Source organism: Perca fluviatilis, chromosome 17 (assembly GCF_010015445.1).
Source record: "Perca fluviatilis chromosome 17, GENO_Pfluv_1.0, whole genome shotgun sequence".
Classification (NCBI taxonomy): Eukaryota; Metazoa; Chordata; class Actinopteri; order Perciformes; family Percidae; genus Perca; species Perca fluviatilis.
In genome coordinates, this window is record NC_053128.1 from 21,506,570 (window position 1) to 21,521,579 (window position 15,010).

At 40.0% G+C, this 15,010-nt stretch overlaps 2 protein-coding genes across 4 annotated transcripts in view; both read left to right on the plus strand.

Moving 5' to 3' along the window:
- Positions 1–910: 910 nt before the first annotated feature.
- LOC120544873 (transmembrane protein 250) lies at positions 911–3,062 on the plus strand. 2 transcript variants are annotated; one of them, XM_039778726.1, is made up of 2 exons: positions 911–1,119; positions 1,730–3,062. In XM_039778726.1, exon 2 carries the CDS (start codon positions 1,918–1,920, stop codon positions 2,335–2,337), a length of 420 nt encoding a protein of 139 aa, XP_039634660.1. In that variant the 5' UTR covers positions 911–1,119; positions 1,730–1,917; the 3' UTR covers positions 2,338–3,062. The 2 variants fall into 2 exon arrangements, with proteins under 2 accessions (XP_039634660.1, XP_039634661.1); XM_039778727.1 differs by having other exon boundaries at positions 911–1,090.
- A 3,541-nt stretch (positions 3,063–6,603) lies between these two features.
- Positions 6,604–15,010, plus strand: part of LOC120545487 (nucleus accumbens-associated protein 2) — a 30,083-nt gene continuing 21,676 nt past the window's right edge. Inside the window, exons 1-2 of one of the 2 annotated variants that reach the window (XM_039779848.1) lie at positions 6,604–7,022; positions 11,538–11,569. The gene's annotated coding sequence lies outside the window, so the exon portion shown is untranslated. The remainder of the gene's footprint in view (positions 7,023–11,537; positions 11,570–15,010) is intronic. The other variant, XM_039779846.1, reaches the window with a different exon arrangement.

The window sequence follows — 15,010 nt, forward strand, 5'->3', positions numbered from 1 at the left end:
CATCCAATAAAGTGATCTAGCACGTTATTAACGGCAATGAACTCTCTCTCTCTCTCTCTCTCTCTCTCTCTCTCTCTCTCTCTTTCTCTCTCTCTTTAAAGCATGTATTTATTATGATTTTTTTCATCAGTGCCATCTGGCTTGCTGACAGATAGCTGGGATGTAATCATTTGGCCAACCTATAAATCTGCCCAATGAAGGTTACTTGATATACAGAGTGAGAGGCTTCACACACTTCTGAGGACGTGCGTTTGGACGCACTGTGCAACCTTGTGTGAGGTTTACAGACACATGAGATGCACACATGACCTTTTCAGTCCAAGTCTTCTGTTTGGGGAATGTGGAACTTGATTGTAAGTTACATCCATGCTGCAGGTAGATAGGTGATGGCAGAAATAATGATTATAAAAAAAAGAATGTAATACACATTTCCTCATATTTGGAGTTACTCAGTGTTTTATTGTATTTTATTTATTCATTTTTTAACTTTGAGACGTTATTCCTGAATCTCGGGTCTTTGTGGTCAAATGTTTCACACAATGCCATGAATCTTGTGATATTTTAGCTGCATGTTATTTTAAATGTCATGAATGCTGTACAAAATTAGTTTAAAGGCCAACTGGTTGTGAAATTGACCTTGCCTTACCCTATGTTAAAGGGAAGTAGGAAAAATCACAATTTAACAATGCAGTTTTGAACCTAAAATTAAACTAAGAACATCTTCCCAAAGTACTTTTACTTCTTTTTTTAAATGACACACACACATACCCAACACAACGTACAATCCCTACGTGATGTTTGCTAAATGTGTGGTTGTTAAAGCTGAAATGCAAAGCGAACATACTTGGGGCACTTCCCCTTTAACTCGGCAGCTGTCGTCATAGCAGGATGACTCGTATATTTTGCGACAGGATGTACATGCACCGGCTCGCCGTCGCTGCCTCATCTCCGCTGGCATACAACAAATGCGTCGTGTAGGGGGGGAGGAGGGAAAAAGAAAACAAATTCCGTGTGTTTATGTTAATAGCTAACTGTTTATAATGTGATACAATGTTCCAGTCTTCTGAGACTCAAACACTAGCTGTTTTTGGTGAGGAGGAAGACGTCGTAGTGTTGCATGTAAGATTACCATTGGGTCTGCTCGATCACTTATTTCTAGACCAGAATATGGATGAAATGTCCTTTTGGGGTTAAGAGATACTGTGTGCTAGCTATGATTTAGCCATTAAAACATAATTGATTGAATTTATGCTCAGACATAGGCTTACAGCCATCTGTTAAAATGTAGTCTACCTATACCTTTTGTTTGCAACTTAAAGATTTCAGTCCTGGTTGATTTAGAATTTCTATTTGAGTGAAAGCAATGGAATTGTGCTGAGTTCAGCAGTCTGGGGCATATCAATTTAATGAATATTATTCTATTTCTATTGTCCGGAGTCTTGTTGTTGATACATGACCTTCATGTTTTTAGAATTGTGTGCATAGTTCCATTTTTGTGTGTATACATAACTGTAATAAGGTGTTTTTCCGGGAATGTCACCACAGACACCCAGTTCGTAATACTGCAAATATATAAATATTGCAATACTTTCATGGTGACTTTAGAGATTACAGTACATTAAGTATGCACTGGTCTGCATTTCTTGTATTAGGTTTGCAACAATGTGTGCATATGCATTTTGAAAATGTATCAAAACATACAGTAACAATATCTTGTTGCATTCAAAAGGGACAACGTTGCTGACTGGAATCCACAGCAGACAGACACTAGCAGCAGCTACATCCCATTCCTGGGCTCCTGTAAGAGCCACTCTTTGCTCCACAACCCGATGAAGCTAACTTCCTCACCAGAAGCAACACTCACAGAGGACTCCACTTATAACTGGGACACTTGTGCAGGGCTCCAGTAGCCCACCCATGCCTGTGATCCCCATCCCACGGCGGGTGCGCAGCTTCCATGGCCCCCACACCACCTGCATGCACTCGGCCTGTGGGTCGACGCACGCTTCCAAGCTGGTGCGCACCAAGTACAATAACTTTGACCTCTACCTCCGCTCGCGCTGCATGTACAGCTTCCTCCGTTTCCTCCTCTACTTTGGATGCAGTCTGCTGACCTCTCTGCTCTGGGTGGCGCTCTCTGCTCTCTTCTTCCTGCAGTACGTCAGCGTGCGCGTCCTCCTGCGGCTGCAGTACAAGCTGTCTGTCATTCTGCTTTTGTTAGGACACCGGCGCCTTGACTTTGGGGTGCTTAATGACCTGATCATCTACAGCATGCAGATCACCATGTTTCTGGTAGGGGGGCTTGGCTGGTGCTTCATGGTGTTCGTGGACATGTAGCTGCAATGTGAGCAACATGGGAAATGTAGTGTGCGATGTGGATTAAACACTAACTTCAGAATTGTGTGATGCTACTGGACAACATAAGCCTTTAGCATGTTCTGTAGGACTGCTCCATATCTCCGCTCTAGTCAAAAAGACCCATTTGACGTCAACTCAAAGTTCTATATGGTTTAGTTTCAGATATGATAGAATCCAATAAGAGTCTGTGTACCAACTAACTGTGTCCATAAAAAATGATGCATGAGTCTGACTCGAGTCATCATGCAGGACTCTCAAGAGACCAATAGGGTCCATATCGCTTCAATTTCAATTGTATTTTAATGCCATTTGCAAACCATTTCACACATTTTGAAAGGCATCTTGACTAAAAACTCATTTGTTTATAATAATGGAAAATGTGAATGTCAAAATCAGTGTTGCATGGAAAAGTGACTGATGTGCATCATGGCTGTGTGATGCAAGACAGTTGTTTGTGCTAAAATGCAATCCAAACGCAAGTCTACTCTGATTCCTAGATTGTGATAATGACAGTTATGTATATATGCAAATACTGTATACATGTACCACAGAGACGCAGTCACTTATGGTGGATAAAGTGACCAAAAACAAGTTGTTGACAGTGTGTGTAATGTGATTTTTGTGGAAGGGGATGGGGTAGAATAGGAGAATAAGTGACAAACGTCAACTCTTTTTGTAAAGTGAATAAATACATTTTCTGTTGATTTTAAGAAATGTTTGTGACAGTTCAAGTTGAAGCACGTCTTTGGCTGAAATGTTCCATTCGTAGCTCCTATGTTAACGTTATTCAGAAGCTGCTCTGACAGACTTCTCTGTTCTTGCCAGCAAACTCTTCAATGAGACAATGAATTCAATGATGCAATGATTTGCTGTACCTAATCAATTTACCCTCATTTATACATGGCATGAAGTATGCTTACAGGCTCTAAGGAGGACTGAAGCACTCAAATATGCTTTTTACTCTTAACCTGGTTTAATTGTGAGGATAACTGTTCTGTCATGTACAAAACATCATCTTAGATGTTTATCATTGGCTAGTACAGGAAACCGAGCAAGTGGCTGGAAACTACCATCTTTAGATATGAACTTTAGACAGAGGCTGGTGACCTGAGTGAGACATGCTTGAGACTGATATGGCCTCAGGGCTGTAATTGGATAATCATGGGGGAAACAAAAAGCTTTTGTTCTGAGGATCAACACATCATATGCCTCATGCTCTGAGCTGGGCTGATCTGACAGCCCAGTTACAACAGAGGAGAACTAGAGGACATGAGTTGTCTCGTGATGTCAATGTAGTGCAGAAGGTAGGTGTGATGATTAAGTCATGACCTACTGATTTTCATTTCTCCTTGTTTGAAAGGCTGAAGTTGATTGCTTATGTCTGAATGACTTCTCAGTTTCAATTTTTGTCCTGATCATTGATCGACATTGACGGCTCTTCTGCGTTTGATTACCTTTTGAAGTTCATGAAGTATGTCATGCCATGTCAGCTTCATTCATCCCAAGTTTGATTTACTTTGTTGCCACTACACTGCAGTTAACAATAGGAGTGAACAAAATCAGCTGCTATTTTATTAGGCAACAGTTACAGTTTTACAGGTTTAGCTGAACAATAAGCCATGATGAAACATCTTTAATTCCCTTGTAAACATTAATCTAAGTGTTCTAATGGCATTAAGCTAAGTACAATGAGATCATTATAAACTCGCCACTGAGTACCATGGATACCTGATAGTCCCTTTAGGAATAGTATACTGCTACCATACACTTTAAAGGTCCAATGTGTAGGAATTTCTCCCATCTACCGTTGAGATCATATATCGCAATCAACTCTTTTGCACCACGCAGTTCAAAGTACGTATTACAGCTACAGTAGCTTTCACGCTTCAAAAAGCCGGTCTCTTGCTCTTTTCAACATCCTTTTTCGTTTTCTGGGCGAACAAGAAGACTCCTGTTCCTGAAATTTGGATTTTGAATACGTGAGGTCCTCCATGTTATCTTCTTCAAACCTGCCGGGGACAGGAAGCTACGATACCCATGTGCAGCATTAGCTGCACCTGTGAGTTTATCATGTGACAGCGAAAACGCGAAAGGCGGAGCAGTATGTCCTGTATGTCCCTTACCGGCTAACGTATTTCAAGATGGCGCATGAATATGGAGCGTCTACCCCAGTTCATGCGAATGCAAACGTAAAATTTCAAGCCAAAAGGAATACTTGGAATTGATGGTGGTGGTAAATATTCATGTAAAAGGACAAGTTTGTGAACAGGCAACACAGATTTTGAAAATGAACAACTAAACATGTTACACACTGGACCTTTAAAAACCAAGGGTGCAATAAGGGCACTGTAAACTCTTATTAAATGCCATCAGCCCACTGTAAGCTCATAGAGGAATATCACGGGACAGAGGGATTTCTCATCATGGTACAGATAGATGTACATGGTACTTTATTTCAAGGAAACTGGGTACTACATAGAAGTACTTTCACAAAGTAAGATATAATAGAGAAGGGAAGAGAAAAATAAAGGTAATTCAGTGTTACATGAAATGAAGAGATAAACACCAATGTCAGATGAAAGAAGGAATTGTAGAGCAACTGGGATATGACCAGGTTGGACCTTTTTCACAGCAGACATTTTGACTTGTCATAGTAGGAAAAGCACAGCTGAAATTGATAACCTTAATGATGGCTCAATTCCATCAAGTGTCCCAGTAAGCTGTTCCAGTGAGTCAGTCATATATATATATATATATATATATATATATATATATATATATATATATATATATATATGTGAGTCAGCATGCACAATACCAGGGCCTCTCCTAAGTGGAATGCAGCCATCATTAATGGTTTTGAATACACCTGTGCTTTTCCTACTATGACATGTCAACATGTCTGCCGTGAAAAAGGTCTATTTACAGTAAAAAAGAAAGGAAAAAAATATATAATAAAATACAGTTTTGGAGACATTGTAGGCTACTTAAATGTACGTACCAGGCAGTTTATTAATTTTATGCAAATTTGTAATTGCAGTCAATTATATGTTTTACTCAACATGTATCTGATGGCTGTAGTAATAAAGTATGTTGGATTGCTGTAGTTTAACATGGATCACTTACAACAGTGGTTCCTAAGCTGGGGCTCGGGATCCCTTCAAGGGGTCACAGGATCAATTTGAGGGGTCACAAGACGAAGGAGTTAGAAAAAAAAGGAAACATCTTAACATGCAACTATGACATTTCTCTTATCTTTGCTATTTACCTTTCACATAAATGGTTTTACCTCTTCAGGCCACTAAAAAGTAATGAAATTAACAATCTAGGAAGGTAGAAAAATGGCTGCTTGAAAGGCTCACAGCTTACATTTATATGTAAACGTTGTTGAGAGGTCGCGTTTTGACTTCATTTTGTTAAAAAAGGTTGCAAGCCAAAAAAGACTATTAAAAGAGAATATTAAAATACAGGTGAATACAAGTTTATTTTTCCTTTTTCTTGTTTGTTCTTGTTATAAAAAAACAAAACAAAAACAAAAGTGAACCCAAAACAACTGGAAAAAAATTTCAGAGACATAGACAAAATTTGCTGTCTTGACTTGTAATGAAATATTTTCCATCACTTATGGATTTAATACAATGTTCACCACTAGGTTTAGGTACAGCTCTGACTATGAGGTATGTCAATACACTGTGGGTGATACCCTGCCATGGATGTGTAGGAAGAGTGATGAATCATGAGGTTGAAGAAACACACAAACATACAGTATATTAAAATCCTAGTGCACGGTAAACCTTTTAAGTATAATGTTGCATGCTATGTAGATTGACCATGGTTACCAAAAAATATGTTAAGGGAGAATATTCTTCATGAAGTACAGTACCCCCTGTGGTTTAGTGAGCTGTGGTATTTTGATATCGCATGCCTGCAGTAAAGAAAAGTTGACTTGAGGACACACTGCCAGCAGTTGGCGCTTATAATTTAGCAGAACAGCACACATGCGCATCATGTAGCCTGAGCTGTCATCACACTGGGACACGTGAGGTAACCACACTTGTACAGTAAAAGGAGTACAACTACGCATCCCTGTCTTACTCATAGCTGCAAATGTGCCCCCATAAGTTATCTTTTCATAACATATTACACACAATGGTAGTAGCAGGCTAACTCGCCCCGTGGGTTTGCTGTACAGTACTGAAGTCTGCACCTTTAAGCCTGCAGAGTGCACCGAGTTCGTGTGTCCGTAAAGGCGCACGATATGACCGAACACTGCTGACAGTCCATTTGCCGCGTAGACTACAGTAGGACAGTGTACCTACAGTAACCTGGCAGGTCCTACTAAAATGTCTGCGTCTTTAAAAAGAACTATTTGCCGAGTGGTGCATGATGTCAGGCTGCCTGCACTGTTCATGTGAGCAGCGTTCACTTCCTGCAAAGGGATAGAAGCGGGCAGAGAGAGAAAGAGAGAGTGGGATAGAGAGATGGGGGACGAGCAGCCAAGATAGGACTGGAGTGATAGAGTGAGCCAGCGGACGAGGGGAAACCGGGGCCTGCTTTTTTTTTTTTTTTAACACCCCGCAAACTTTATAGGTTGTCCGAAGAGAAAGCCTGCCACATCTGCGCCAGCTGACAGCCGCAGTTTATGGAATAGCGACATATATCGGGTAAATATATCCCCTTCTGTCTTGGCTTGATCTTTACAGTGCCTGATTTGTGTGACGCATAGGTTTTATTTATTCCCTCGCTTCTCCTTCTTTATAGGTACGATAGGCAGCTGCACACACCGACAATCTGCTGACATTACAGCATGGGAGTTGATTTAGGTAAAACTACCAGCTAAACTAAGTTAGACTCTTAAACTTTCATCAAGTAATATCGCGAAATGTGAAGGTTTTACGCGGAGGATGATAGGTGTACCACGCGCCATGAGGAGAATTTAATCAGACTGATAATATTTGTAGTTCTCAAATGTCACTGTAGTCCAGTTATAATGTTGGGCAGCACTTTTAAACACTTAACCACAGGAAATAGTGTTGTCATTAGTTTCAACTGTATGAGTGGAGAAAGTGGCACGACATCTTGCGTCACGATGAAGCCAAAACAAATCTCCACCCATAATGCATCCATTGTAGTGCTATATGTTGCATGATTGCGACAAGCAATACTGTACACAAATCAATTGAAGTTGCTGGTGTTGTCAGGGCCATAATTCCACAAGTGAGTATTGTCCAATAGGCTACAGCTGGCTTCTCAAATCCTCAACCATAAGCATTTCCCTTGTATTTAAATTGCCAACACTGTTAAGATATATATATATATATATTTAAATTATAGTTATGTCTTTAAACTCTTGCCTTAGTACAAGATACACAGCACTAAGCTTTCTATAACATAAAAAAGACTATGATATAGGCTATAAAATATTTGGGCTGTGACGATTGTGAACCAAAGTGGATCAAGAAATTTTAAATAATTGTGTGAAATAAGTTTAGCAAAATCAGAGTGATTGCAATATTAAGATTATATTTAAAAAGTTAAAACAAATCTAATTTATACACTTTACTGTCAGGTAAGGTCAGATGTGTCAGTTGTGGCTTTATTTACCTTAGCTGAACCCTGCAGGAGTCATCTGACTATACATGCAATACTCCCCCCCCCCTCCCCCTTTCTCCTGTGTGTACATGGGTGCAGTGTGAGTGTTGCTAGCCAGTATGTTTGTGGCAATTTTCTTCATTTCCTGTCACTTTCCTTCCCTCTCACATGTGCTATTTCTCTCTAACACCCTGCTCTCATTCTTATTATCTTGTCTGCCGCCAAGCAGTGAGTTTGTTTTCAAGATGACTATGACAAAAAGCCCCAACATTTGCAAGTTGGTAATGGTCTATATCTTTATCTATATGTGTGTAACTCTACAGTAGCATCCTGGTCCAGGCCAGATGTCGCATAGGTTTGAAGTTAAAATGACAGCTTTCCTTATAGAGTCATATGAATCATTTAAAGCAACACAAGAGAACTTTTTGTAACTTAAAATATTTTTTCCAAAATCGTTTAAGTGGTTCATCAACTCGTAACAGGGTGAACGGCATTTCTGCATTCGCTTTGCGGCTCTCTACTGGCTATAACCGCACTATGCAAGTTTGCCAGATCGGGTAGCGGATCTGTAGTTCGAATGAGACATAATGGGACAATTCCGCTTCCAACCTGTAGGGGGACAGAAGCGGGAAAAGTTCTCTAGTGTTGCTTTAGGTAGCGTAGTGTGAAGTGTGTAGCGTTCCTTACCATTTTACAGTTTTGAATCCTACTTCGAGTGTTTGAGCGTTTTAGTGCCCATCTGTTTCTGCCTCTCCCACGTAGAAATATCATGGGGGATAACAAGATGTATTATACTTCCCTTTTGAGCAACTAAAACAGTATGAATCCATACCTGCCAGCCCTAAGGCAACACAATATGGGGAAATCAGTTTGGGGTAATTTGAGTTTGTGCTGCCAGGTTCCTATCTTCAGTGTTTAACGCAACATACATGGAAAATGTGGGACATTTTTGTTTTTGTCTTTCTTTCTCTACGGAGGCCTTCCACCACTCGTCTTTGACTTGGATGTCCGCCAAAGGGTTGTGATGGCTCTCAACAGCTGTATTTGTCTGTGTGTGCGTGTTTGCATGTGTGTGTGTGTGTGCTCTCGCCATGTCCCGGGATGCCCTTCCTCCATAGGCCTCACATTATACAGCATTCCACAAGGGGGCCCGGGGCTGTGTGCAAGTGGGGAGTGTCAAGGAGAGAGAACGACAACACAGTTTCAAATATAACCGATGCGGATACTGACAGAGAAGGTGAAAAAGGGAGAGAGTACAAAGACTGTGAAAGTCTTGCCTCATTTAGGGTATTGCATCATCTCTTGTTAGACCCATAAATAAAGAAGAGTTGATGTTGCCTCGACATATTGATACACTGTAACAAAAAAACAAGCTCTAAAGCTTAGTAAGAGCCACATAAAGGTGATTTCCACTCTTTAATTCTTAGACTGCACATATTTTAGGACAACAGTAACACACTTTATTGATCCAAACTACATTTAAAACCTGGAGTTTTTGTCCCGAGTGCTGCTTAATTTGCTCTGTGTGTGTGTGCGCCCTCATGCTGAGTGCACTTTTATCTGCACTGTATATGCGTGTATACTCATGTGGGGAGTGTGTTTATGTCTGTTTGATTTTTCTTTCCTGAGATGGTGATGAGTCATTGCTGATGGTATGCGATACAGGGAACCAGTCATACATCATATTCTCATACATCTTCTATGTAGAAGTACTACTGCTGCTGGTGCTGCTGGTGTGTTCAGACTTGTTGGTCACTGTTAATGGAACGGAAATTCGAGCAGGTTATCTGTGAAGAAATGTCTTTCTACTGAATGTAGTGTCACCGCAGTGAGAAATGTGAATTGTATATTTTATTAGAAGCTGATTCTAATTATATTTACATTTCCTGGACCAATCCGTTGGCCTGCTCTCCAGCACACAGTAGCTTAGTTTCTAATTGGCTGTGTAGGTTTGAAGGTGGTTTTGTCTTGAAGTGGCAACAATTAAAATCTGATTGTAAATTATACTTAACTATTTGCAGGTTTGCATGGCACTGGTTCTGTTTGGCCAGCATGCAAAGGTTTTGTAAGGTAGTTTTTCCTCTTGCGGCATTTTTCGTAGAGCACTGAAACTATTTAATGTACCACAGAGAAGGAAAAGAAAGTTTGGTTCTCTTCTTAGTGAGGTGATAGGTCTGTCAATATGAGATTAGTTCGGTATAAATGCCTGGTAAATCCGTACATCGGAGATGTCTTCAATGTTTGCCATCCACAAGGTTTGAAAGATACAAACAGAGGAAGAGTATCCACTTAACTCAATGTGTGGGTTTAAAGGGATATAAATTCTCCTGAAATGCAGATGGATAGTAAGTTGAAGGCCCCTGTGTCCTTGTTGTCCTCATATTTTCTTATCAAAGACAAAATGAAGTTGAGAGTCACATCAAATCAGATTGACTGCTAAATCTGTGAATTTGGCTGCGCTGCTGAAAAATAAATTAACTTAGATAAAACAAAATTACGCTCAAATGACCAATGTTCCCCTAGTCTGTCTTCTAACTGATATACAGTAGCTACCAAGTAGGTAACCTGAATCAATAGTAAAGAATGTTTGATTAAGTAAAAAAAGTAAAGATCAGCCTTTAATGATATAAACATGTAAGACATAATCAGTAAAGATGGCAACGGAAGATTTGCATTTAACCTGCATTAGTTCGCAGCCAAACTACATGTTTATGGTGTAAAAGGTGATTGCCAAAGCCACAAAAGAGGGTTAGGCACTTCCTCAAATGCACTGCTCATTTAATATGTAATGTAGCAGACTTTGTTTCTTGGAATTTGCTACTACCCTTTGTTAGTCCCTCCTAGTTTTAGCCTCACTTTAAGAACACACAGATTTGAGGATTTAAAAAAGGAATACTTCACCTACAAAATGATCATTTGCATATCAAATCCTAACCCTGGTACCTTGAATTAAATTCTTCATTCATTGTGGAGCCATGTAAGAATCTTTCTTTCAAGAATTCAAGGTAACAAAGGGTTAGTAATTGATATACAAATGTTGTATGTATGTATGTAAGTATTCCTTAAAAAAATAATGTCTTATTCCCCCAGTGGTTTGTAATCCACACATTAATGTAGCTAAGTAGCTAATTAAGTTTCTGCTGCTACTATTTCATTTCATTTTTGTTATGTACTGTGCACAAAAGCACGGGTACAGTCCATTTATGTACATGCTGAAATACAGAAATGTGGAAAAATAATGAGGAAGCAAATGAAAGAAAGAGAGGATCAGCAAAAGCCATTAGGAATCTAGAAATGTAACTGATTTGGGCTGCTTTGCCTTGCTACGTGCTTTTCAGGAAGCCTTCCAAGAATTTAGACAATGAACAGTAAACATGGCATGTTCCTCATAACAATTCCACATTAGATCTCAAAGATCACGTGGCTCTTTTTCTCAGAATCGACTGCTCCCACACTACATTGCTGATAACTGTAGCAGCTAAATCTCATTTACCCTGTGTATGTACTGTACATACACTTGACAAGGAGCTCTCACAACTGACAAATGTGCAGACTCTCTCTCTCTCTATTTCTCTCTCCCTCTCTAGCTCGCTTTCTCACTCTGTCTCAGAGATTTCTGGTAAGTGACATGTTTGGCCGTTGGCATAGTGCCTAGCAAGATCACATGGCATGAATGTCGTGCCTGTGTTGTTTGAGTGTGAGTGAGTGTGTGTGTGTGTTCATGTCTGTGCATTTGTGCTTGAGTATAAAAAAAAGAAAAGAAAGGGAGCATGTGCACATTTGATTGTTCCAAGTATTTTCAGCATGAATAGGAGCACGTAGCCATAGAAGAGAATTACACAGTGCCGAGAAGTATGACGAGGATGTGTTTCTAATACAGTCATGAGATTTCATTCTCAAACTGGATAGAAAATGAGATTTTGCACAATAATATGTCATAGTCGAAGCTATTTCAGCACATAAAAAATTCCTTATGTAGCCTTATAGAGAGCTTATTTCACTTGTGATACTATGCATCAGGGGCGATTCTGAAAAGCTTAAAAGATTTCCAAGTTGTTCATTCAATGACTGTAATCACTCTCAGTATTACCTGGTACTTAAATTCCAGTTCTGGGAACCTTGGTTGAACTCCTTTTGTGTATTTAATTCACAGTTTGTCTGGGCTCACGACCATAAGGTCACTGGCAATCACTTAAATATCTCTAGAGAAGAATGTGTGAGCTTAAATCAACTTTTTAAACTCCCAATATATCTTAGACAGACAGTAGTCTGATACATTTTCTCAAATCCTTAGCATTTCAGCGACGGGGACATTACATTTACTGTGAAAGTCAAACCTATAATTCGGGGGATGACGCACACAGACATGCACAAACACACACACACACACACATTCACAAACATAAATAAACCCCACAGAATCATGCCGATACATACACTCACACAGAAGCGGAGAGAGACAGAGAGCACACACACACTGTGGATGGTATTTATGCTTGCAGCCCACCTCAATTTTCCATGCCATTTTGCAGTCTGCTGTAAATAATTAAATTGCTGCAAACTTCAAGCCTCTCTCAAGACTTGTGGCAGTAAAGAAAGCTTGCTAATTAGTGCATAAGGTTATAATTGAGGAAAGCAAATAGGCTGACCCCTTCTCTGTGGCGATGATCTGTCCTGTATGTGCTCTTCATGGCCTAACAACCTGGCAGAATACTGGTAGGAGCCAGTGGAAAAAGACAGGAATCTTGGGGGGTAGTTTTTACCCCCCCAACCCTTCCCATTTTCACAGCTAACATGCGTTAGCAATTATTGCTAAATCACAGCATAACCTACGTGATGCTTTCATCATGTGTGTTCACTGCAGAAGGCGAAAGCCACTCTAACTTGAAAGTTTGCCCCAACGTTTATCGGTTTGTAATATATTAAAATGCTAGAAATGGCATTTGTGGTTATTCTGATGGCAACAATTCATGTTATCATCCATTGATGTACATTATACACCTTTTTTGGTTGCCAAAAGTTAGATGAGAAGATTAGAGGATACTGTCTGTTCAGTATGTAGCTGCAGCCATGAGATGGTTAGCGCTTCTGTAAGTAAGGCCGGTTACATACTGCAGGCGTGGCGTGAGCGTGGCATTTCTGTTGCGTGTCAGCTGCGTGGCGGCTGCGTGGATTTTTCTATGTCTTTACACACCAGAAATGTGTGTAACGCGGCGCTGCTGCTGCTAGCCTTGCCTGTACACATTGATGTTTCCCATTGATGAAATGAAATACCATGTTAAACATAAATATATACTGATTTGATAATGGCAAAGACAACATCGGCAGTATTGACGGCAAAATAGGCTGCAGAATATTTCATTCTGTTTTGACAGTTGCAATAATTCTTTACATTTATATCTGCATTTATATCAAAACCTAGAGACTTTCAAACATCAACATGTCATTTATTAATATGTATTTGTGTCAAAATGACATATAAACATATTTTCCTATTCTATTTTGCCTGGAAACGCTTCCAACACGTTTGCGTACGCGTGAAAAATAGGCGTCGTCCTATTTCTAGCATGCATGTGTTTTTTCTGAGACGTGCGTGTCACGCAGACAGTGTGTAAGCTCTAACCTGTTAACATTGGAGCCAAAATATAAACGGACACGCCACTCAGCTGACACGCTCACGCCACACAGCCAGTGTGTAGCCGGCCTAAGACCGGAAACATGGGCAACAGCTAGCCTGGCAAAGAAAAAAAATAAATAAATCTGCCTATCCCTCCTCAAAAAGCAAAAAGCTATCTATTTATACGCTATATCTTGTTTATTTCATCCATACAAAAACCGCTGGTTGGAAATCACTACGTCAAGAAATAGTCCAGCACATAAACCCCTGTAAAACCACAACTTGTTGTTTTTATGATATTTTATGATATGTTCATTCAGTTCAATCTTTTGCGCACGGTGATTACATACAAGGTAAATGCAAATAGGCAAACAGACACAAATTCGCACTTGGCGATCAAATGATGTATGTGAATTACGCAAATTACGTGATGAAAATTATTTCAACCTTTATCTCAACCTTTTTTAAACAGAAATGGAGGAAAAAAATGACTGTAGTCTGTGGGCGGTGAAATATGCCGAGCTGTACGTGCCTCCGATAATTTCATATACGCAGACAAGGACGGCGTTTGGTTTTCCGACGTATCTCTATAGTACATGGAGCCCCTCCTCCTCTTCGGCACAGTAACGCAGTAACTGTTTTCAGTCTTTGTGCTAAACTAAGCCAACTGGCTGCTGGCGGTAGCTTCATATTTATCGCACAAATATGACAGTGGTATCGATCTTCTCATCTAACTTTCAGAAAGAAAGGGGAAAAAAAGTGAATTTCCCCAAATACTCAAATAAAACTTTAATCGATACATTTGTAGTTTCATGAGAATATTATAGGCCGCATTGCTCCACATTGTCAGTCCATCAGCAAATAAAAATTACCAGACCTTTGTACAGGACCATGCAACAGCAAGGAAGTGTTCATTTTGTGGAACTGTCACATGTTTAAGCAATAATAATTCACTCATCCTCAACTGACCCCCATCTACATATGTACATATAACTGTGCATAGGACTTTTGTGCTGTGTGAGGGTGCTTCCTCAGTTGTTTACTCAAATCAGACTTGAGACAGAGATAAACAAGCTCTGTTCACATAGGTCAGCTAGGGCCCTTTTCAGTGTCTCACCAGTGTGATCAGGTTAACCAAGGTGGCATGTTATTTGAGCACATGTATGCTAGCTTAGTCTGGTGTGCTGACTGGAAGTTTCTTAGGTCACAGTAATATGTGTGTGTGTGTGTGTGTGTGTGTGTGTGTGTGTGTGTGTGTGTGTGTGTGTGTGTGTGTGTGTGTGTTGGCGCCAGGGGGTCGGTTGGTGGTGTGTGTGTGTGTGTGTGGGGTATGCACTCAAAATAAATGTGTATGTAATGCTGTGCACTTGAACAAACAGTCTTTTATGATACATTGTAACCCAAGACCGCATTATGAATTTTATCATTTGAAATGCCGCATGT

Bases quoted from the DNA above. Each gene is read 5' to 3' on its own strand.
- LOC120544873 (XM_039778726.1), top strand. From the start codon at position 1,918: ATGCCTGTGATCCCCATCCCACGGCGGGTGCGCAGCTTCCATGGCCCC.